Source organism: Cavia porcellus, unplaced genomic scaffold (assembly GCF_034190915.1).
Source record: "Cavia porcellus strain 051 isolate PalLab524CR breed Dunkin Hartley unplaced genomic scaffold, mCavPor4.1 scaffold_13, whole genome shotgun sequence".
In the NCBI taxonomy this organism is placed as follows: Eukaryota; Metazoa; Chordata; class Mammalia; order Rodentia; family Caviidae; genus Cavia; species Cavia porcellus.
Window position 1 is genome coordinate 52,183,199 of NW_026947496.1, and position 25,307 is coordinate 52,208,505.

A 25,307-nucleotide genomic window follows, 5' to 3' on the forward strand; every position below is an offset into this window, starting at 1 on the left:
AAGGCCTTTGCACTAAGATACATCCCGAGGCTTATTTTGAGACTGGAAGCTCAAGGGGCTGGAACTTGTGACCCTCCAGTGTGAGCCTCCCAGAGTGCTGGGGTTACAGGCATGCACCACCGCCCCTGGCATTACTGTTGTGATTTAGATCTACATCTGCCCTTGCTACCGAAATCCCTCTAACGTAGCAGCACTTGATCTAGCTGGATAAAGTTCTAAAACTGGCAACAAGCGGAGGAAAAGTGAACTCGTCTCCTAAAAGACCCTGGATCTGAACACAACAAATAAATGAAGAACATTCCCTTCTCTTCTGCCAGTGCTCAACTTAAAGGATAAATCAGAGGTCTCCTCAGGTCAAAATCAGGTGGAGATTTCAGATCAAAGAAAAGAGAAAGAAAATTGGTTAAAGAAATAGCCACCAGCAAACTTGACTTGTGGAAGGCTCTGTATGAGAGAAACAGCCTGTCATATAACAAATACTCTAAATTGCTGGGAAGATACAGAAAGTTGCAAAGAAAGAGGAAAGAGATAAAACACAAAGAAGAAAGAGACAAGGCACAAAGGAATGCAGAAGCAAGCACAGTGCAAGTCACATTTTCTATTACTTGGAGAGCATTTGGGCAGGGCAGGAATATTGTGAGGGATGGGGTGGTCTAGAATATTTTTATATATACATGTGTATATATACAAACCCTTATAATTTTTCTACAGGATCTCTATTGTTCAGGCTGTCTGCAAATTTAGTGATCCTCCTGCCTCAGCCTTGCAAGTCCCAAAAATTTCCTCTTAAAGATTGGGGGAAAAGTTATTATTCATCTTGCAACAAATGTTAAGAATTTGAAACAGAAAAGTTTTCTCAAATGATCATTCTAGAAGCATAACAATAAGCACTTATTGTTTCTGTGGCATTCCTTAGAAGTACGAGTTTGAGAAGCTGTTGCTGGTAGTACCAAAAGAAAAACAGCTATAAGGTGAAAATGTTTAAGGTCTTCCTGGTCTCTTTCTTCTCCACACCCATCTAGAATGCTTAGTTAAACCTTTTGGTATGACAAAGAAGTAGATACAATAAATAGTAAGCAGCAATTTGGGATTACTTTGATATGGAAAAGTAAACAGACAAAACAGAAAAAGAAACAATTTAAACAATATTAACAAAGGGATAACAAATTACAATAGAAAGTGAACATATATTAAGGGTAGTAATCTTAAAAAATACCCCAAAATTTAAGACTGACAGCCAAGGTGAAATCAAACCCCTATTTTGGAAATGAACTTAGGTCAAATATTGTAATTAGAAGAAATTCTCTTTTTCCTTGGATATAAGATTGACTGATGTTTTCAGAAGAATTTGTCACACATTATTATACTTTATTAAGTTAACTAAATGTGCTAGCTATTTAAGCCAGTTCACTGATACAATCAACTCACATGTTTTGACTTAAAAACTAGGAAAGAAAAAAACCTTCTCCCCACTCCACTCTATTATTAACAATAGTTCGTGAATATTGAAGGTTACTGGCAAACCTAAGGGAATTTTAAAAAAAACTGAAGAAAAGTCAAGGAACTTCTAGGAAACAGAGTAACATTACTCCAGTTGCTTTCAGAATCCCTCCTTTTCAATCAACAGAATTTGTTAAGCACCTTGCACAGTGGGGTCCTGGTCTTACTGCTCAATAAGGAACAAGTCTCTTCTTTAGTGGGGCCCATGTGACCCAGCAGAATCACAATCAGATTGTCTAGGTTTATTTATACTTGATTTTGTCACTTGTAGTTGTGCTGTCTGGTGAGATGATTTTCCTGAGCCTCCATTACCTCATCTATAAAATGGGCCAAGAAAACCCAACTCAGAGGTGGTCACACGCATTCAGTGTGATTCTGTTTGGAAACACTTGGCCCAGTTCCTGGATAAAACACCTTCTCCAACGTGGGGAAGCTGGTTGTGTTTGGGAGGAAGGACTCTGTCCATGTCTCTCATTTTAACACACAGAAGACAGTCACTGGAGAACAGAAACAGGACTCGAAACAGCTAGCCGGGACCTCTGATCTGTCTCTCCACAGCTGAGTTATTTTGTTGACCTATGTGTGTCACTCAGTCTGCCCATCCTGTGAGTTTCGGGCTCTGTACCAGCCCAATACTGTGTTTGTTGATTTCATCGGTGTTTTCCTGATAACGCCCTGTAGGTAGGAAATCTGTTCCTCATCCTGCACCTTGGAGGTCACAGATGAGGAGGGAGGGGCGAGACCCAGGCACGCCCCACAGGCCCATGCAGGTGGCAAGTGCCCCATCTGGAGTCTGGGCCAAAAGAAACGTGCCCCAGCAGGTACATAACACCCAGCAGTGTGCACCTGCCATGGGCAGAGGGGACCTCCCTGGGGCCTGGGGAGACTCTTTGGACCCTGAAAGACCCAGAGAAACCTCCAACAGAGGATCAAACTGCTTTTAAATCTCAGCAAACTGAAAGTAGATGTTATCCACAATGTGACACTAAGTAAAGACACAATGTCACAGAGACTTGGATAGGAAAGACGATGTCACAGAGGCTTGGCTTTTTAATTGCTCTTATGTTATTGGTTAATCATTTAACTGCAAATTCACCTGGAAATGACTAAATTTGGAACAGTCACATTCATAGTACATTAAACAATGACTCACATGGGGTGATCCCCTGCTATTGCCTGAAACAAAAGAAATCACATATTATTTATTTTTTTCTCATTTAGATAGGTTACATTTGATGACCTTCTTGGAGTACCACAACAGTGAAATCTTGGAGGACTAGGGGTTTTTGCAAAGTCTAGCCAACCTTCCTCTTTCCAGCCACCCACCATCTATGAAATGTTCTGTGACTGACATGAGGTCTCTTCCTCGAGGCAGCAGACTGCACAGTCATACGGTAACTGTCTACAGCAAGCAGCAGCAGTGCCGGCTGACATATACTAAGTGCTCAGGTGTTAACAGTATTTCATGCACTGTCTTCTTGAGTTTTTCCAACAGCCAGAAGCAGAAGATTCACATGTAGCCCCAGTTGGCAAAAGAGCAAACTGAGGCACACCAAGATTTAAATATATTGACCAAAGTCACACAGCCAAATAGGGGCTGACCTGCAGTTTACAGTCTCAGCCATGCTTCAAAAATCCACAACACATCACTCTACTTTCCTTAGGTGGGCAGAGTGCTATAAGGATGGGTATCTGTTATGCATTTTTTTAAAGAAAAGAAATGAAAAGAAACAAGGAAAAAATGAAGTTGGGTGTGGTGGTGCGCGCCTGTAATCGCAGCACCCTTGGAGACTGAGGCAAGAGGACTGCAAGTCCCAACCAGCCTGGGCAATTTAGTGACTTAGAGACCCTGTCTCAGAGGTTTTTTAAAAGGCTAGGGATGTGGCCCAGTGTGAGGCCCTGGTTCAGTTCTTAGTACCATCACCACCGCCACCACCACCACAAAAAAAGGTAATGTCCAATTATATCTCAGGTAAAAAAGAAAGCAGGAATTAAGGTAGCCATTCATGGGCTAGGACTTTTGAGTCCCTGCAATTTTAGTTAGACTTGTGGTTCTTACCTCATGATGATTGTGCACCACTCCCAGCCCTGCCAACCCCATGGCTGAGACATCTGGGGATGTCTAGAGACTTTCTGGTTACCACCTGCAGGGGAAGGCGCTGCTGGCACACAGCAGCAATGTTGCTGGATAGCCTGCCGCATGCAGGACAGTCCCCACGGAGCAGTGTCACTACTGCTGGCCAGGAGAAACCCGGTCGTAGAGGACAAGAAGTTGACAGTGTGCTGATGCTCTGGCAGCTGTGTGTTAATAGAGACGCTATAAAATTTCCCTCTAAAATAACGAGTTTTGGAGTTCTATTTCTTTTGACTAGGTAGTGCCTTCAGGAACAAACAAGTGTCCAGACTGCTTTCCTAGTGCCATTATCACCTGCTGGAGGGCCTCCCAACAACTGACCTGTTGGAAGAGAGTCTGCTAACAGTGTCAGCTGTGATGAACTGAAGTTTCATAATGCATCCAAGTAGTCAATACTCAGGGAGTGAAACTTCCTTTGTCAGAAGTGATCTCGTTATCATATACACATAAAACATCACATCTTAAATGCAAAGAGTAAAACACATTGAGTATTTGCCAAAAAAAATTTAGATAAAAATTTTGAGTTCTAAAAGAAATGTGTAGTGTAAAAATCTGATAGTGGCCAGGCCATGGTAGTGCGTGCCTACACAGACACTCCTCATTAACGACCGGGTCCCATTCCTTAAATGATTTGGCTACTAAATGAAGAACTGTGCACAGTATACACATTACAATATTCAGAACAAAGAAATGGCCAAAAGAAACCCCAACTTGATGACTTTGCTTTTATTTGCATAACTCATATATGCAATATCATAATATATAACAGAACATAAAACTGCAGGACTGTACTGTACAGTACAATCAGAAAAACTTGCAATACTATATAAACAAGGTAGTACAAAAAAAGACATTGAGACTCTGTAAACAAGATGTATAAAACGGTACCAAAAAAAAAAAAAAAAAAAAAAAAGGATGGGGCCTAAGTGTGAGTGACAGGTTGTAAATCTAAACAGTGGTAAGCAGGGTAAGCCCTTAAAAAGGAAGCACTGTGGAAGGCTGAGGCAAAAGGATCATTGAAAGAGCTGGGCATAGTGGTGCATTCCTATAATCCCAGCACTCGGGAGGCTGAGGTGGGAGGATCATTGCAAGTTTGAGACCAGCCTGGGCTACAAAGTGAGCCCAAGGCCAGCCTGAACCGAATAGTGAAACCTTGACTCAAAAAGACCAAAAAAGATGAAGAAGAATAAGGAGGAGGAAGAGGAAGAGGAGGAAGAGGAGAAGCAGGAGGAGGAGGAGGAGCAGGAGGAGGAGGAGGAGGAGGAGGAGGAAGAGCAGGAGGAGGAGGAGGAGGAGGACGATCACTGGCGCTTACCTGGGCAATCTGGTAAGACCTAATCTCAAACTAAAAAAGCAAAAGGGCTAGGGATGTAGCTCAGTGTTTCAACCCACAGTACCACCAAAAACAAAACAAATCAAAACAACACTGACCTCTACAAGAATGTCATTTCACCGTTTCCTGTGGCCAAATCTCTGGCTTCCCAGGACTGAATTCAAGACTTCCTGCATCGGCATGCTTACCAGGCATACGAATAACCATGGCTGACTCGTACCTCTTAGAACCACAGTGCTGATTTGGAACTTCTAGCTGGTGTCTCTTAAGGGTAGGTATCTAGTCTACTTACTAAATATTTTCAATAAAACCACTAGTTTTGAATAGATTTCTTCTTTCCAGATGAATTGCTGGGTCCCTGAGCAAGAACAAAGATGAGAAAAATAAAGTACCAGCTCAGGGCCCTTACAAAAGCAATGTGCTCAATAAATGTTTGTTCTTAGAAATGCATAAAGTCATGTACATTACACTCTACTGTTAGAAACTTGTAAGGATGGATGGGTGAATTTGATATATTTAGCTTATCACTAAAACCTTGCTACCATAAAAAAAAAAAAGAGGCTGTAGCCACCCCAGGGGGAGAACCGACAGTGACTCCTGAGATCTGTGTCATGTTGGCACTTAAGAGTGCTGGGAAACCAAGCAACCAGCTCACCCCCTTGGTTAGTGGCTGTGGCTCTGTAGGATGTGGCCACCCCAGGGCGAGAATCACCAGCAACACCTGAGATCCACGCCATGTCGGACCTCAGGATGCTGGGAAACCAAGCCACCAGTTTGCCTCTCTGGTAAGCGGTAGCGAGTCTACTGGCACATGGGCTGAGAATCAAACTTCCCACCTACCACCCCCCTTAGCAAATGGGAGCCAGAGATCTGAGCATCTCTTGGGAGGTTGACCATGTGCAATACAGCAAATAAGGGGGATTTCCTACTACCATCTCTTTGAAGGCAAATATTTTTACTACTGTTTTGCTTTATTTTGATTAATGGTACTGCTCTATTCAATATTCTGTTTTGATAAGTTCTATAATGTTCTGTATTTCATTTTATTTTGCAATACCTGATTGAAAGAACAACTATTGTGAAGGTAACAAGATATACTGTGGTAATTATTACTGTTATCCCGGTAGCCTGCTGTGAGTTCTGTACCAATTTGACTACACTGTCTAAATTGGCTTTGTTCTGTTGTATTTTACTACCTTCAAAATAATAAAAAATTTTTTTAAAAAAGAAAAATCCCTCAAACTTGTCAATCACTGGTCACAAGTATATAGTAAAGAAATCATTACTGTTGACGCCTCTTCACAGAACAATTTGCCACAGTTGCTCAGTGCTTCTGTGTTCAGACTAGTCAATTCTATTTGAAAGATGCTGTTTCATTTTTCTTCATGTGCCAGCAATTAAAGTACTTGATAAAGGCCCAGATATATCAAGTTATAGTAGGTGCAATGGCTACCCACAGCCAGCTGACAGTTCTGTCTGTGTAGGACATCCTTTCCTCATCCAAGAGCACCTTCTGGCCCCAAAGGAACACTCTCCTCTTCAAGCTTGAGCTAGCACAGCCTGCTCTCACGTTTTCCCACATGCTGCCTCCTCAAAAGCACATCCTAGTCTTGGGCCAGAGCAAGCTACCCCATTCTTTATGAATGTATCACTCCTAAGGTCCTGGCTTAAACGTTGCCTTTCCCAGAGAGGCCTACCCTGAACACTCTCTCCTTCTACCTCATTACTGTCCCATCTTGTCTGCTGCCATCAGAGCAATTCAAACCTTAGGTCTTTTTTATTTACCTATTTCTCACCAGCCAGCCCCATAAAAGACTTGAAGGGACAGAAATACAGTGTGACAGAAAAGACTTATCTCCCCCAGGGCCTGTTTTTGTATTTCCATTTGGTAACAGAACACTTGGAGTTATGGTCTGGGTCATAGCTATCCACCTACAGACAATACTTCCCTTGTAATTAAACCTCGTGACTTTACAAATGATTAGGGGGCTTACTCTGAGTTCTCTCCACCTTATTCACCAGTATGCAACCAATTTTTGAAAGATTCTTGTCTTAGAACTGCTTAAAATACTAATTCTAATTATAATTAACTTTGGGAAAAATACAATACTATCTAGTACACTTTCTACAAATTAGAATATTGTGTGGAAGGCAATACATCTACTCAGTGGAACAACTTTTCCAGTGCACTGGGTGCTCACAGTACCCTGCGAAGTAGAGAGTAGCCAGAATTACTTGACTTAGAGGAGAAAATGGAGGCCCAGAAAGGCTGAGTGACACCTCAGTGGTCAGCCAGCTGATCAGTGGGAATTTAGAACTGGTTCTTATTTCGAATCCATGCTGTAGGACTGACGTTCTCCTCCCACTGACTCTGCAGGTTTTAATAATCAGATTGATTATTGGTGTGGCTGGAGCTTAATTATACCCTTTAGAAACAGGATGGACTGGTCTCTAGAAGACATTTGGTAATTCACTTTTTTTTTGCACATCGTATTTTGTTTTGTATTAATGTAAAAAGTGCGATTAGATAGCACATTTCTCTTCCTACAGTTAAATTCATCTGGAATTTAAAGAGTATTAGAAGCATCTTCTAATCAAAGTCCACGGTGATAGAGTAAGGAGGAGTCAGAATGGTCAAGAGGGCTAAGCTTTAAAAAATAAGCGAGTCAGTCAGTGCCTTGAAATGCAAGGAATCCTGTATTTCTTTTTTTTTTTTTTTTTTTTTTTTTTTGAACCCTGTATTTCTATGACAAGGGAACAGAATGGCTTTTGTGCTTCTTACTTAACTCCTCTGGCTGTAGGCACCAGGGAATTCCAACAGTTAAAAAAAAAATAAATCAGTTAACTGAAGGCCAAAAATCTTTTCCCACCCTAAAGGCCCTGCGGTGATGACATCTATCACAAGTCTTTCTTAGCATGTTATAATGCAAAAGATTCTAATCTTGAAAGGCATTTTATCCCAGGCTGCTCTACCAGGAGGCCTTGATTTGCATGCCGTCTGGCTCTCCTGTCTGCCACAGGCTCTGGTTCTCCCAGGTGAGATGCTGCCAAAGGGACAGAAGTCAGTCCCAAGCACATGCTAGTAATCCACTCCGTCACTGACCTCCTGCCGACTGCTTTGTGAAAAAGAGCCATTTTCCTTTAACCCTAAATGAACAATAAACATCTAGAAGAAACATGAGGTTTTTTTCTAAGTAAAACTTCATCCATTTTTAAGTCCAAATGCCATCCCATGTGGAACTGGGCTGAGATCTGGTATGCTTTCACCTTTCTTGGGAGTTTACAATACAAAGTTCTTGCATGAAGGGAGGATTAAAAAATAGAACTGCTTGTGGTCTGAATTTTTAATAACACAAATTTTTGAGCTTTGTAAGTTGTAAGTTGTAAAGTTTGTAACTTAAACGTTTTCTCTTCATGTGCATGATGGTGGATGAGTTGGGAGAAGGGCTTAAAACCCCTGAAAACAAGGACTTCCTCCTTCATGATGGACCAAGGGTTCATGATAAACTGAGGTCCTTCTCTAAGCAAACAGTAGTCCAGAAATATTTCTCATACCGTCTTTTGATTGTTCTGTCTTTCTTACTACTAAGGAACAACTTAAGGTTACCTAATGATGACTGTTTTTAAGGGGCGATGCTAAATATAATCTTATTTAGTTCTAAAAACACCCTGTGGAGTAGGTAGTATTATCTTCCTGCAGATGAGGACACTAGGTTTAAAGAGAGACCAAACAACATGCCAAAGGTCACATGGCAGAGACCCCAGGGGCAGGGTCTGGGATGCCTCAAACTCATTTCCTGAAATATTACACTACACTGATGGAAAATAAATCGGTAGGCCTCTGGACTTGTGAAAAAGTTATTCAGGCACAGAAGATGGTAAGATCTAGGCACAGTGACACATGCCTGTAATCCCAGGACTCAGGAGGCTGGGGCAGGACGATTGTGATTTCCAGGCCAGCCTGGCTACACAGTGAGTTCAAGGCCAGCCTGAAGAGCATAGCAAGATCGTGACACATAAACAAACAGATGAACAAGCACACAAACAAGGTATATGGAAGCAAAGTTCACCGTTAACTTTTACTGAAAGATAAAAGAAAGGAGGAAGAAGGCAATGGTAGACAGTAAACTCGTAATAATATAATGAAAAAAGAGAAGGCAAGAAAGTAACAATGAAGATGGCCTGCTAGGGTCCCTCTTGAAGTGACTCATCTTGAAAATGAAACAGGAAAGGAACCTCTGGAAGTTGAATAAAGGAAGTGCCTTCTGACCCTTGTCTAGACTCTGAAATGAGCAAACCAATCTGATAAGGAACAGTGTGAAGCAGTGTTTACCAATTTCTGTGAAGCTATGAATATAAAAAAGAGCCCCTGAATCATGAGCCCAGAAGAAATTAAGTTCAATGTTGGTTGTACAGATTCTGACTCACCATTATTTTAGGAGAAAGTCAGATTGCTTTTCTAGATGATTTTAATACCCTCGAATCTTAATCTTATCAAGCTGTGTTAGCTGACAAGCTACTAATGAGTTGATAGGTGGGGTGGATAAAATACGGTGAATGTCACAAATTAAAAATGTATTACATCAGGGGCTGGGGATTTAGCTCAGCGGCATAAGCACCTGCCTTGCAAGCAGGCAGTCTTGAGTTTGGTCCCTGATACCGATAAAAAGGAAAAAGACAAAAGAAAAAAAAATGTATTACATCGAAAGACACACTGCTATGAACCCCTCACTTCACACACACTGGGTCATTCTTGCCACTTTCTGAAGCAGTTCCAGAAGTCCCCTTTTGTGAGCATTTTTAGTTCCACTGTCCTGGCTGCCTGGATGTCCTGAATTGATTTGAAATGTGTAACTCCCCTTGTCATTCTGACTTTAGGGAAGAGCCAGAAGTTAGCCAGATCTGGTCACTCAGCTGGAGGAGGCCACACTAATGTTTTTACAAGCCTGCCTTTTGCCTGGCTAGCACAGAATAGCAGCATTCATCAGATTTTTTATCATACCTGGTAAAGAAAAGGACTTCCAGAATTATGTCAGAAATTTGTAAGAATGACGAAGTGTGTTTAAAGCAAAAGAGAGATTTTGAGGAGGATACATAAAATGTATGTATATATAGCAATGTATCTTTTACTGTAATCATTTTTTAAAAATGTAAACATTCACTGTATAAATTGATCACAGCTTATAAATTGTATTTTACACGCAACATTCAGCAAGACCAGAAAGACTCCTGAGTGCTCTTTCTTAATGTAACATTCAGGAAAAAAGTAAATTAACAAGAGATCTACAGTATTAATATAAGGGGTGTCCGCCTTCAGAAAACATGACAGTCAGTAACTCATGAGACAGGGACAGTTCTCTGCCTTGGCTGGGATTCTTTATTATCCTCTGCACCATCTAAATTTCTGCCCTCTCTACAATGGGAACTGTGGTGTCCGTCAGAGGAGCACTGGTTAACTAAGTTATGCATATCCACATAACAGAACACTTCGTAGTTTTTAGAAAGAGACAAGTGAAACTGGTTTACTCGACAGCTGGAGAAACACCTCAAAGTACAGAAGAATGCGTGCAGCGAGATTGTAGTGAGGTCAGTATCACTTTCTTTGCACTGGTTACCAGGGATGGGGAGAGGCTGCAGAAAGGCTTCCTGCCCTGTCTATACTGTTTGCTTTTTAAAAAAATGATGAATATGCATGACCTTCGTTTAAATAAAAATATGAACCTATAAGTGAAAACGACTTGAAGAATCATTTGAAAATGGGTAACTTTCATTTTCAATGTTACTCATTAGAAGTAACATTATTATTATTATTATTATTATTATTTTGGTATCAGCAATTGAACTCATGACCTTGTGCTTACTAGGCAAGCACATTATTAAAAGTAGATTTTCAAATACAGGCATATTCCTCTTGGAAGTTGTACATTTTTTTCTGAAATTGCTTTTGTTCTCAAGGATTACAGAAAAAGTGTTGCTGGGCATGGTGGCATGTGTCTGTAATTCTAGGACCTGGGAAGCTGAGATAGGATTGCCATGAGTTTGAGGCCAGCCTGGGCTACATAGTGAGTTCAAAGCCAGCCTGGACTACATAGCAAGACACTGTCTCAAAAAAAAAAAAAAAAAAGAAACACAATGCAAGTTGTAGAACTACATGAATATTCCTTTGCTACCCTCAGACTGGTGGATATCACTGCTGAACGATGCTTTCTTGTTCGCATTGACAATTGCTTACTTGCTTTCTTTTTTGGTGGTGATGCTGGGGAGATTAAACCGAGGGCCATGAGCATGCTAGGCAAACACTCTCCCACTGAACTATATCCCCAGTTGGTTTTAAAACTTTTTATTTTGAGACAGGGTCCCAGTAAATTGCCAAGGCTAGCCTTGGACTTGTAATTCTTCTGTGACAGCTTCTCAGTAGCTGGGATTATAGGTGTTACAACTACATGCCAGGTTTTCACTAATAATTTCTGATAAGAAACCTAAATATCCAACTAGTCTTCAATGGAAGGTTTATTTTGGGCCTCTTCTTGTGTCAGTGTCATAACAATATGATGGGGATAAGAAAGGAGCTTTATTTTCAGAACTCAGCGAAGACTGAGCACTGGAACTAGAAGAACACTAAGGTGCACCATGCCACACGATGATTGCAGGGTTGCTTTATGAGGACTGAAGCATGAGACAGGCAGATATGATAGGAGGTGCTTAGGGCTGTCACGTCGAGGTGTGATAATACAGGTTGGCTGACCATGGTCTGTTATTAGAGGCCACTGGCTCACTCCTGCAGTCCCTAGTGACAGCAGTGGAACATGGGAGGGGGGGGTATCAACACCCAGAGGGTACCACGAGTCAGTTCTCTTTTCACTGGAACACTAAAGAGACCAGAGGCAGCTGCACGGTCACCCATTGGGATGCGTCAGTTCAAAAGTGTGCTGTGCACTTAGGCCGAGTCAAGTCAAATTTAAAGAGAAAAATGATAACTTTTTTAGTTCTTGGACACCCCAACTTGGTGGACTAGGACTCTTTTTAATGAATAGCACATTGCTTATTTTTCTTTACAAAAAGTACGTTTATTGCAGAAAACTGTAAAACAAAGTTAAGTAAAAACTAAAACCCATAGAAAGGAGGTTTTTGTAACTATACCACTGAGTTATAATCAGCACCAAAGATTTTGGCTTATGCCTTCAGAATTTATCCATTGTATACCCATCTGATGCAAATACGTACACATATGCATCAGTTCATATTTATAAAACAAATGACAGCATCTTTTCTTTTTTTTTGGACCAGGAATCACGACCTCACACTTGCCAGGTAGGCACTTATGCCTGCTGAGCTAAATCCCTGGCCACATCTTTCTTGTACTAATTTAGAATAGAGACCTAACTGCAGGTGCTTGTGAACTACGCTTGGCTGATGTCTTGTGGCTGCATCTTACCACCTCAGAACAATAGGTCAGACACGGAATTATGTAAACAGGGCATAAATGAATTCTAGAAGAAAATGCCTGCATTCTCCACCCTAATAACCAATTTCATTGAATTGAATTCAACCAATTTCATTTCATTGAATCGGAGTCCTCTCTGAAAATGGCTTCAATAAGCAAGGTCCTCGGCCCAAGACTGCTCAAGGTACCCCTTAAAGGGACATCACAAGCTCTAGAACAATACAGCCTTCTCCTAAACATCTGAAACGATTCATACTTACCTTCCGAGGCTTCACCTTATCTTGCAAGTCATACTGGCCAATTCCTTTATAACTGATTCCAAGCCACCAAGGAAGTCCTTGTTTATCCTAGGAGATGGAAAAGCATGAGAACAGCACCCTGTTATTACGTCTTCTTAAGGTGAGATAATATTTACCAATTTTCTCCCTCAACAAGTATCAAGACGTTCAAAATAACATTGTTTGGTAAACAAAGCACTACTTTTAACCTCTTTACAAAAATGCTTTCTTAGTGTTTCTTGTGATGAAACATTTTAAATCAAAAGAAACCAACACTGGTAATCTATCAATAAAGAATGAAACAGTATTCTAAGGTTTTTTGTGTTTGTTTTGGAGACAGGGTCTCACTGTGTACTTCAGGCTGACCTTGAATTCACTTATGTAGCCTAGACTGGCCTTGAACTTGTGATCCTCCTGCCTCAGCCTCCCAAGTGCTAGGATTACAGGCCTGCACCACTACACTGGCATGAAACAGTATTGCTTTGATCAAACATTTTAAGACAAATAAAATGTAAATGATTCAACAAATAATCAATCCCACCTGGGTTTGGTAGGACACACTTGTAATCCCAGCGCTTAGGAGGATGAGGCAGAAGAATCACAGTTCAAGCCTGGGCTACAGAATGAGTTCAAGGCCACCCTGAATGACACATTGACACCCAGTCTCAAAAAATGAAAGAAAGAAAGAAGCAAAGAAAAGATGAAAGAAGGAAAGCATGCAAGCAAGCTAGTTATAAACTAATAAAAAGATGAGTGTTCTCTCAATCCCCATAACCAGTTATAAAGGTTGGGGAAGTTTCCAAAGAATTACAAAGATGAAAAGAAGTGGTTTCCAAATCTTGATGTTTATAATACAATGAACAATGAAGGTAAAAATATTTTTTAAAAAACATTTTGAGGGAATGTACAATTCAATACCAGGATGTTTGCATAATCAGTCTGAGGTACTTATGAGCAGGGAAGTGATTTATTTTTTCATAAATTTGTTTTAGCTCTTGCCAAAGGAAAGGATATTTTGACCTAGGGACAGAAAAATTTAGGCTTCATCATATACCTATATGCAAATCAAGATCAGTGGAAACAAAATTTAATTGGCAAACATTTTTAGAACAGGGTATTTTCATTATACAAGTAGTTATTATCTAGTTTCCTAAATCTTTGATAGTAAAGGCTTTTTAGCATCAAAACCCTCAAGAACCGGTCAATGTTATAATTATTCCTGGTCTAGGATGTAGCTTACAGTAGTAAAACACCACTGAGCCCCTGGTTTAATCCCTACCACTGCAAAAATAAAAATAAATAGTAAGTACTGTAAATAAATAAAAAGTTATTTCTCTTTCAAACCAGACTCTCTTCTTAAACTATGCTCTGTCTCTTAACATTTCAAAAATATTTCTTAGCCTCTTTCTGCTTGCAAACACCGGAAAATTCTATGCAAATACAAAATATATTGTGTGAAAAGTGGGATCGCGAATCTTGCAAAAATGTCAGCACCTCTTGAAGCCGTTGAAAGAACAGTGGAGAAGGCACGATTCTCACAAGCAGCACAATGAAAGGAAGGCCTGATGGAATTATAGGGTGAACAATTGGAAAAGAAAATCAGCGGGGGTAAGAAAAAAGAAAGGTCTAGGGCTGGGTGTAGCTCAGTGCCCAGCATGAACTGAGCGACATGAGACCCTGGGTCCAGTCCCCCCAAGCCCTCCTCCCTCACAGTACCTCAGGCTTGTAAGAGGCCTGGGTAAAACACCTGAACGTATCAAGTACTTTGCAAAAATGAAATGCTTCATAGTTTACTAAAAGTGTAAGATATCATCAAGCCGTAAAGTTTGAAGAAAGCCATTTCTATTTGAAATGCTGTAAACATTCCTACAGACAGTTTACACGTACATGCACATTGTTAAGTGATTTTAGAAAGCTGGCTTTTGTCCAGTAACTCCAAGAGTCACGGTCATTTGAAAGCTTTGTAATGTAGAAAGTATTTACCTTTACTGCGTAGTAATGGACTCCGTAAGTTGGCAGAGCCTCTACTATTTTCATATACCTATGGAAGAGGAATATATATCATCCTCATTAAACGAGTCAAAGGGCTCTTTCCAGAAAAGTGATTTAAGGAAATACGATTGGTTTCTATTTTCCTCATTTAAACTGTGACTAATGTCTTTGACGCAAGCAGAAATAGAACAAACCATTATGGGGATTAATGTAGTTTATACCTTATTCATACATAGGAACTTTCTAACCAAGTATTAATTTCAAAGAGCTATAGGAAATGTTATTTTCTGTGTAAGTTCAAGCCTAGAATGGGCAACTTAAAGATTTAGCAAGACCCTATCTCAAAATAAAAATTAAACAAGGTGTGGTGGCCTATGCCTGTGATTCCCAGCCCTTGTGAGGCTGAGGCAGGAGGATTGCTATGAATTCAAGGCAAGCCAGGGCTATATAGTTCAAAATCAGCCTGAACTACATAGTGAGACCCTGTCTCAAAACAAACAAACAAACAAAAATAAATAAATAAAAAGATGAGCTTTGTGGTTGTAAACCTGATTTAAAAACTAGGTATGGGGAAAGCCAGGCGTGGTGGAGCACTCCTATGTATTTCAAAAATAAAGACTATGGCAAAAAGAAGCTAACACTTGCTATTTTTAATTCAAGAAATCTTTGAATGAACTCAGGAGAGGCGGTGCACTTCTGTATTCCCAATCCATGGGAGGCGAAGGCAGGAGGCCAGCTTGGGCTATGTACTGAGAACTTGTGTTTAAAAACAAACAACAGCCAGGGATTTAGCTCAGTGGCACAAGCACCTGCCTGGCAAGCCTGAGATTTTGATTTCAATCCTAGTACAAAAAAAAAAAAGAGAAAGAAAGAAAGAAAAAGAAAAAACAAACAACAACAATAAAAATCATTTATACTTTTCAGGTTTTGGAGTAGATTGACTTGTATAAGATTCCTCTCTGCCTTCAAGGAAATGAGGTTCTTGTTCAATTCAAGTGGACTTTAAAATGATATTCCAAAGACCAATTTCTCTGGACATGGTAATCAATAATGTAATACTTTTTTTTTTTTTTTCTAAGCAAATGGCCTTCGTGTAAACGATCTGGACTCCACAGCAGGGTCTGAGCAGCTGCATTAAACAATCCCTGGTTGGAGCCACACCACACTGATCAAGGGGAGGAGAAACAAACAGACCCTGCAAGTAAGAAAGGACACTTTATGTGTGAAGGTACGAACAGCTATTTTGAGAACAAGAGATACTACGGCAGTCACTGGTGATTTTCCTATTGTCTGGTTTTAAAGGCCTATAATGCTTTCATTCTTTTGATAGGTTTTATACTAGTTTGTCTTGTTTAAATTCATTGTGTGTGAAGATATGTACAACTATTTCAAAGAAAACAGGAGACATTTTGGTAGGCAGTGTTGATTTCCTGTTGTCTTGTTTTGAAATCCTGTGTTGCCTGCATTGTTTTGCTCTGATCTGCTTTGTTCTGTTTTATTCTCTTTAAAGTAAAAAAAAGGAGAGAAAGAAAAAAAAAATAAAGGCTATTTTGTAACATGCTTATCGGCCTCACTAAAACCCTTAGTAGTTACTACCTTCTTTCCTTCTCCCTTCTTTCCTGCCTCCTTTCCTTCATCTTTCTCTATGTCCAGCACAAGAAACAGAGTAATGAGTTAAAAGGTCAAGACTTCAATGTGACATCTGCCCTGAAGACCACCACAGGTGTGTCACAGTAAAAACCAGATGGCAGTGGGAATGCAAGGAAAGAATATGCCTGGATCAGGATGGGGGAGGTGGGCCTTTAGCCCAGCTCTCATATGCCCTGTGCTAGGCTTGGAAGATTGTTTTTTTTTTTTTTTAATTGTATAGTTAAAGTTCTACTCGTCAATTACTACACTAATAATGCACTTAAATTGATCGTTTTTAATAAGTTTTAGAAATTTAATGTATAGGTGAATGATTTTTTTCCTTGGTGGAGTACTCGGACTGATCTGAGGACTTTCATTTGCACTGAGCCATATTCTCAGATCATTTTTAATTTTTAACTTTTCTTTTTGATATAGGGTCTTGGTAAATCACTAATTTATCCAGGCTGGCTCAAAATTAGGATCCTCCTGCCTCAGCCTTCCAAAGTACTGGGAATACAGGGGTGTGTCACTATGCCTATCTAAGTGAAAGTTCTTAATAAGTCAGTACCTGACTCCACAATGGTGAAATACAGAAATGTATCCCTCTAGTTCTTCACAGCAGGAAGAAACCAATTAATCAACACCAATATGCTATGTGCTCCACTCAAGTAGAATCAAAAACTGAATTTTGAGCTTCTCTTTGCATATACTGGAGGACCTGGCATCCTCGGGTCTGGACTCTGAAGCTAAGCAAACCCACTCCTATGTGTGGTGAGAGCTGTCTGATTCTTCCCACGGTTCCCACCCGACCTGCGGGTCAGTTCCAATAGCCACCTGCCAGGGTAAGCACCTGTGAAGGTAGCACCAGGATATGGGACAACCGAAGGCATTTTCTAATTGTGGAAAGCTATTTCTAACTGAAAACCGTGTACACAAAAACTACACCACAACAATGATTTTAAATGACTTCTTCCAGTGGAGCCGTTAGAATGGTATCTCAGCAAAAGGACGGCGAAGATACTTACTGCACCACAGCCTGTCCTCGAGTCAGACCTTTGATTTTCAGATAATGCTCGATCACTCTGTCCTCACTGTAAAAAAGGAAATAAAAAGCACAGCAACTCATGATTACCTGAGGCACAGACTCTACTTGCAGATCTCTGAGTGGCTACTAGGTGGCTACTAGACGAGGCCCTAACCAACCCGTTCAGAAGACACAGTGGGGTCAACTTCTGTTCTGTAGCACACGGATTTCTGGATTTCAGACATTTTGAGATAGGAGATTAGGGTGTGGCAAAGCTGGCTGGGGAAGCAGGCATGACCTGTTAATTACAAAATCCCAGACACGGATACCTGTGCAGAACAGTTCCCAAACCCCCACATGTGGACTTGTGCAAGAACTCGAGCAGGTTTTCAACGGGATGGCCTAGACCTGTCCCTAGCCTGAGATGTAGGATCCCAGCACTGCCTTTCAGGACCTGTATGGAGAAGTTCTCTTGAGATTTGGACAATATAAAGGCCACTTCAGTGCCACGAAGAGCTTGCTAGCGTAACCTTCCATGATAGCCATGCTGTGTTTATTTTTGCCTTTAGCATCTTTTTCTCTTTAATTGACCCAAGTTCACTCTGCAGAGCCAGTTTATCCCCTCGCTCTTCAACTTATGCTTTCTTGAATAAACTAGGCCACTGGTTTTCCATATCCGTTCAATTCTTTATTCAAGATGAGAAGAATGGGGAATCCAACTCCAGAGGGAGAGGTGAGCAACCCAGAATCCAGTAACCTTTAGTGGGGGATCCACTTCAGAAGCAAGCTACCTGGTAACAATTTGATGGCCTCCATTATGATATTTAAAGATATTTACATGACATGCCCTTAAGTTATAAAAATATCATTCACTAGAAAAGGAAACGAGGTAAGTTTCTCTAATGGAAAATTAATATCTTGGATGGAAAATGATAAATACAAAAAAAATTAAATCCTAGTTGGAGAACATTGAACCTAAGAGCTGGCCTCCTCCTTTTGGTTAGGAAAGGGGGATGGATCAGCAAGTATTAGGTGTTACAGACTTTTTCCTTGAATTATTTAGACAGATTTAAAAGTAAAACTGCTTTGAGTCAGTGTGCAATCCAGACTACTCTTATTGTTGGCACAGTGACACAGGGCTTCAGGAGAAAACCCTTCCCACCTGGCTAAAATCAACTGCCTCACCCCATTTTCAGACAGGCAACTTTTCTTATCCTATCTAAAGAGTAACCTAGAAAACTAAAAATGTTTATTTTTATATGTCTTTTAAAAGAATACTTTTAACAATGATTTAGTTGGGTATGGAGGTACATGCCTGTGATCCCAGAACTCTGGGAGGCTGAGGCAGGAGGCCTGCAAATTTTAGCCCCCACCCTGGGCAATCTGGAGATTCCATGAGATCCTGTCTCAAAATAAATAAAAAGAGGCTGAAGATACAGCTCAATGTGAAGACCCTGAGTTCAATCACAAGTCCCCTCTTCAAACAAGCAAAATAAAAATAAAAACAAAATACACACATACAAAAAAAAATCCAAAATGAAAACTAGTAACTTGTTAGAAAGTTCAAGAGTTAGAGTAGAATGTGGTCCTTACACTCAACTTCACTATATATTTGAGAAACCAATTCCAATCTTCATATTAAGCTTTCAAAGTCGAATATTTTATAATTTTTATTTTGTAATTTTTTGGTGTGCAGTGTAGGTATCAAACTCAGGGTCTCAATCATGTTAGGCAAATCCTCTACCACCAAGCTATTTAGCCAGCCTTATTATGGGAAATCATTTTCAAGACTTGAAAAGTGAAACCAAGGAGCTTATATTTAAAGGGAATGTAAGTCATTTGAAAAGAAAAAAAAAATGGTTTCTGGGAACGAATTGGGAGTGTTAAATAAGTACGATGGACTTGCTAAAATACAAATGAAAACAACTCAAAACATACAATGATGTCCAGCAGCAGACCCTTTAGAAGTGCTCTGGTCAAGAATATCTGTATTTTATACCATACCGTGTTCTGCTCGATGAAGCCTGAGCCACACAGTGACAGGTACTGAGCACAGTTCACCCAACAATGCTTCAAAGGGCAGCTCAGCCACTTCAGGGAGATGCACAGGGACAGCCACTCTTACACTGCCCTGCAAGGCATGGCTTGGCATGACAATCTCCTGTGAGTTTCCATCCTGACAGCTCCCAGCAGGGGGATCCGGACTCACCAGTATGCCAGGGAAGGGTGCTCCTGGAGAGTTTTTGTTGGGAAGGCTGGCAGTGTCTTTAAATCTTTCCTGGCATTTTCATCACTGAAAAGAAACATAATACGGTAATGTCAGGCACCTTCACCTAAAGTTACTCAAGCTGCCTACCAAAAGAATGAGACCTGAAAAGTCACAGCTCATGGGATGTTGGGTTCTCTTAACATGTCCACACATACAAAGTACTGTGCTCTGAGGAGAAACAGCCCTCGGATTTGACAGTCAAGACATGCAGTGGTATCTGGAGATTATAATACTTCCTGTATGTATCTATTTTATTATATCACAATTAGAATTGTGCATTTTTCCTATTGTGTTTTTATACAGCAGTCTTCACACTTCTTTGTGAACTCCATATCTCCACATTTGTGTAGCATCTGGTCACTTATCTTTAGTGGCTACACAACATTCACCATGTTGGAATACAGGTTATCATACATCCATTCATTCGCATAGCATTGTCAACCTTTCACCATAGATACTGCAATAAGATGGTTTTGGTAGTAGAACTTTCTACTACCCTTTGTTGGTTTTCCACCAGACTTGGAAATAAAATGGACCAAGTCAGAACTCTCTGTGGAAATTTCATTTCTGTGGAAATTTCTGGAAATAGAAGAGGACTGGAGAATGTGTCTGATGAAACCCAAGATAGCCCTCAAACTGCATCAATTGGGCTCAAATGCATCTTGTGTGAAGTTTTGCTGTTCTCTCGTTATAAAATGGCAAGACAACAGTTGTTCAGAGAAAGGTGTGGCCTTCATGAAACTGAGAAGGAACGAGTCTATGAAGAAGTAAGAAGAGCCGGTTATAGGTGGTCCTGCACTGTGTGAGAGAAAAGACTCTGACTGGCACTAGGGTTGGAGGAGACAATCTGAGGAAACAGATGGGACTCTGTGGGAGCTGCGAGGCCTCAGAGAAACCCAAGAAGACGCTGCTCACAGTCCTCGACCCACTGTGCTCATGGCACAGCACGATGCTGACTCTTCCTCCTCCCACTCTTACCAGCCCTTGTGGAGAGGTTACAAGCATCAGCACCATGTTTAAAAGGTTATTTTCCTCACGGAAGGCTCACCACTAGCCTTCCCATGCAGAGTGCTGTTATAACCCATGCTCTGTGGGATGTTTAGAGAGAAGACGTCTCCATGTTTCACTGCTACTCTGTAGGGGACCCAGAAGGAACCAGTCTGGTTGGCCCTAAGTTCATTTTCGGTGTGCATGTGTTTGTGTGGGGGGTACTGGGGATGGAAGTCAGGGCCTCCAACATGCTGGCCAGATACTCTACCACTGAGCCTCTGGAGACCAGGCTCTTAACCACCGCATTACTGGAGTCTCAGGCAGACTTTAGGGAGGTGTCCCAAGTGCAGACAGGAACACTCTGGTCTCTGGGAAGACTCCGCTCTGCTTCTACCCAACCCCAAGGGCCAAATAAAAACAATAACAAATCAAGTTTCACACTCCATCATGTATGCGGTTTTATTTAGTTTCCCTGGGTTTGCCCAAAGGGGATCATGACACTGAAGTAGTGGATCATCCCGCCCCCGCCCCAGCAAGCAGAGGACAAATGTGGATTCGAGATGAATTTCCTCCCAAAGCATCAATGCCACACTCAAATCAAGTGCTACTACGCCCAGGTCACCCTGGGGTCCAGCCATGGCCTGCAGGGGCTCAGCCCAGCCACACTCTGCTGCCCTGGAAACCGCTCACTGCCATCCATCCCTCATCAGCTTGTGGGTTTCTCCTTTAGTGCCTGCACAAAGTTTATGTTCTGGTTCTGTCACCAAGTTTCATGACCACGCCACAGGACAAGGAAGTGAGCCCGCTGAGCAGGCTCTACATAATTTACTGTCTTTTCTTAAGAATAGATAAGACGAGAGAGCCTGGCATCTTGCTTGGAGACATTGTGATTTGTACCTGTCAATGTTATTATTATTATTTTTTTTTTTTTTGCTTTAAAGTTGTATTTACTTGATTAGGCATGAGGTGAAGAACTTTCCCATATTTAAAAAAATATTATTTTAAAAATCAAAACAGAGCCAGGGGTGGTGTTGCATGCCCATAATCACAGCACTTGGGAGGCTGAGGCAGGAGGATCCTTACAAGTCTGAGACCAGCCTCAGCTACAAAATGAGCTCAAGGCCAGTCTGAGCTACATAGTGAGACCCTGTCTCAAAAAGACAAAAACAAACAAACAAAAAAAATCAAAACAGAAAAAAGGATAGAAACGATACTGAATTTCAAAAATAATAGTAGGAAATTAATACTAGTTAATATAATGCATATTGCTATCTTAGAAGTGCTTGTTCAGGTTACAAGACTTAGGCATAAAAAATGATCAAATGATCAAACAATCAAACAATGAAAGCACAAACTGTTCTTTTTGATAAACTAATAGATTAGTAGTATAGTTATCTATTTTGTATGTGTATATAACATATATGTATATATTTGTGCAGTCAACATTACATTTTAAAAGCAGGGTTATGGCCCTTCCTGCAGGTGAATGATTTAGCTTTCTAAATTACTGCAGGAAATACGAAGTCACTAGGCTCCTGTTATTACATAAGAATAAACCTCTCTATTCATTTAAAATGTGAGCGGTTAATCTTAATCACACTGACAATCTTGGGAAACTGGTTTGGGTTTCCGGAAAATCAAAATATACCACAATCCAATTTATCCATATTAAAGGTCAACCGTCAACTTCCAGGGTTAATATTTATTTTGCTTAATAATTTCTCTCATGCTCTGTTCTAAAAAGCCTGTTTTTCTTTTTGCAGTGCAAAGGGTGGAACCAGGGCCTCAAGCATGCGAGGCAAGTGCTCAGCCGCCCGCTCCTTCCCCCTGCTATGGCCATTTACATTTAATAGAAGGCTGCTGTGGTGGTTTCCTTCTTATGAGGGGCAAATACACATATATTTTCTAAAGCAATAAACTAAAGACAACACTGTTTTCATCACCACCAATCACACACACATTGTTATATTTTTGGATTCAAGTGAATGTATTCCAAGAATCCAGCCTACTATTCACTTATGGCCTTAGGTTATAGAAACTGCTGTGGTAATCAAGATCCTAGTTTGTTAGATATTGCTATGTATCATAATTTGACTTATTCATTTATTTTTATTTATTTATTTTTTTGTCTTTTTCGTTTTTATCGGTACCAGGGATCGAACTCATGACCGCACACTTGCAAGGCAGGTGCTTATGCCACTGAGCTAAATCCCCAGCCCCGACTTACTCATTTAACAAGTATGTGTAAGTCTCTACTGCATGCCTAATATAGAACCAAGTGTCATATGTTGGTGTGACTTTTAACTCACACAAAGGTAGTGAGACAAAAAAAAAAAAAAAAAAAAAAAAAAAACAGGAACAAAGAGTATGAGAAAAATTATTCAAATGCTACTCAAAAGCTCACAGTTGAGAAGAAGCACAAAATGGGAGACTTGTATCTCCTGCCCTTTAGGATGGTTTTTGTGCTGTGCCCCTCAGATCATAAGCATTTCCTAGCATTTAAGCACTTAATGCAGGGGCTGAATGCAGCAACTTGTGGGTCTAGGGTGTAACTAGAGAAGTAAATAGTTGTATGCTTCAAGTGGAGAGAAATATTGCCTGTACTGGAGGAGTTTTGGGGGGGCGGGGTGGGTGGAGTCAGGGTCTCGATGTGTAGCTGAGGCTAGCCTTGAACTCAACATGTAGTCCAGGCTGGCCTTGAACTCATGGAGATTCTCCTGCTTCAGCTTCTCAGGTGCTGGGAGTACAGGTGTGTGCCTCCACACCCAGCTAGAGTTGGAGTTTTTGAAAGATAAATTTTGGTCTTCAACACATCATATTATCGAATCTTTTCTAGAAAAATTTTTACTCTACACAATTAGAACTTATACAATTTATAAGAAGTGATACAGCATTATTTATCTAGAAATATTGGCTGAATAAATCCATAAATTATTAGAGATTAATCATGACCCAGCACCCTAGAGAACAATGAATATTCACTGAGACCTTTTGTTGTATAATCAATCACTGCAAAACAACTGAAATACGTATTATCAGAAAAGTGGCTTAGCGATCATTTTAAGGAGAATTATATTACTTTAAAGAGAAATTTAGTCAGTCCTATTGATCCACCATGGGTTTCACATCTGTGAATTCAATCAATTATAGGCTGAACACATTAAAATAAATTTAGGTTTGTTTTGAATACATACTGCCTTTTCCTTTATCATTATTCTCAAAACAAAATAGTAATAACTATTTACATAGCATTTACATCATAGTAGGTATAAACCATCTAGAGAAGATTCCAAGTGCATGGGAGCGCGTGTGTAGGGGACATTAAAATACCACACCATTCTATGCAAAGGACCTGAGAATCTTCAAATTTTGTCATGGGGGTGGTGGTGGTCCTAGATCCAGTTCTCCATGAATACTATGGGACCATTCTACTTCAGCAGATGGAGCACAGGGAGTGTTTTTTAACGTGGTAAAATTATTCTTATTCTATTTATTTAAAATTATTCTTATTCTATTCTTATTCTAAAATTATTCTTATTCTAAGATGACACAAAGATTTGTCAAAATGGCAGGAACCTGGAACACACAGCAGGAAGAGTAAACCCTAGTCTGTCTCCAGGCTTCTGTAACATGCACCACACTAACACAAGCTGTTAATAGTAAGGTAAGCAGTGTGTGAGGAAGGAGAGGAGCTGCGTAGGAACTCCGCACTTTCTGCTCCATTTTTCGGTAAGCTTAAAACTGCTCTAAAAAATAGTCTGTTGAGAACAAAAAGAACAAGAATATACTTTAGATTAGTGGTTTTCAATTGGGACAATTTTGTCCCGAATTTGGCAATTCTTGATACAGCTGAGGAAGAAGGTGTTCATGGTAGTCCTTGGATAGAGGTCATGATGCTGCTGACATCCCACATGCACCAGACAGCCTCAGCAACAGAGAATTAGCTCACCCCAAATGTCAATAATGCCAATGTTGAGGAACTCCACATTCGATTATTTAAACAATTCTGAGGTGACTGGGGACATGTGCCTAGTAAACATGAGGTCCTGGGTTTGTTACCTAGTGCCACCAGCAAGCAAGTTAGCTAGACAAATATAGCTTAGAATTCCACCCTATTAGATTTTCTTTTTGTTTTTTTGTACCAGGGATCGAACTCATGACCTCGCACTTGCCAGGCAGGGCACTTATGCTGCTGAGCTAAATCCCCCCTTAATGCATTTTTCAATTGTATCTCTTTTACACTTAAGAGATGTTTTTCTTATGTCACTCAGATTATGAGTATCAGAGATCTCAGAGGCAAAGGCCCAATAGCAGCCAAGTGAGGCAGGCATTAGAAAACTGACTAGCCAAAAAACAGCAAGTCGTACAAAGCATCAGGTACAGGACACAAAAGAAAGGGAAGAGACTAAGAGAAAGAGAAAAGCCATAGCCCATTGAAGGACAGAGGGTCCTTCAGTTACCCATCATAAGTTGAAAATATCGTAAGTTAAAATTTGTTGACTTGGGTCAGGGGTTTAGCTCAGCGGCATAAGTGCCTGCCTGGCAATCACGAGGTCATAAGTTCAATCCCCATTACCAAGAAAAAAAATTATTGACTATACTCACCCTACTGGACAATATAGCATAGTCAAGCTTGCCTTACCAATTTTTAGGACACTTATATTATCCTACATTTGGGTAAAATCATCTAAAATCCTTTGACAATAAAGTGTTA

The 25,307-nt window shown here is 40.5% G+C and overlaps 1 protein-coding gene and 1 long non-coding RNA gene across 7 annotated transcripts in view; one reads left to right on the top strand and one right to left on the bottom strand.

Annotated features, from left to right (window-relative positions):
- Positions 1-16,729, top strand: part of LOC106028453 (uncharacterized) — a 53,037-nt gene extending 36,308 nt beyond the window's left edge. Inside the window, exon 4 of the long non-coding RNA XR_002792125.2 lies at positions 15,761-16,729. This is a non-coding gene — a long non-coding RNA (uncharacterized LOC106028453). The remainder of the gene's footprint in view (positions 1-15,760) is intronic.
- Frmd4b (FERM domain containing 4B) overlaps positions 1-25,307 on the bottom strand; it is a 334,677-nt gene that overhangs the window by 27,374 nt on the left and 281,996 nt on the right. For all 6 annotated transcript variants that reach the window (XM_063260238.1, XM_063260235.1, XM_063260237.1 and 3 more), the window contains 4 exons: positions 19,544-19,627; positions 17,336-17,401; positions 14,673-14,730; positions 12,672-12,758 (listed from right to left, as the gene is read on the bottom strand). In XM_063260238.1, coding sequence (XP_063116308.1) covers positions 12,672-12,758; positions 14,673-14,730; positions 17,336-17,401; positions 19,544-19,627 — 295 coding nt within the window. The remainder of the gene's footprint in view (positions 1-12,671; positions 12,759-14,672; positions 14,731-17,335; positions 17,402-19,543; positions 19,628-25,307) is intronic.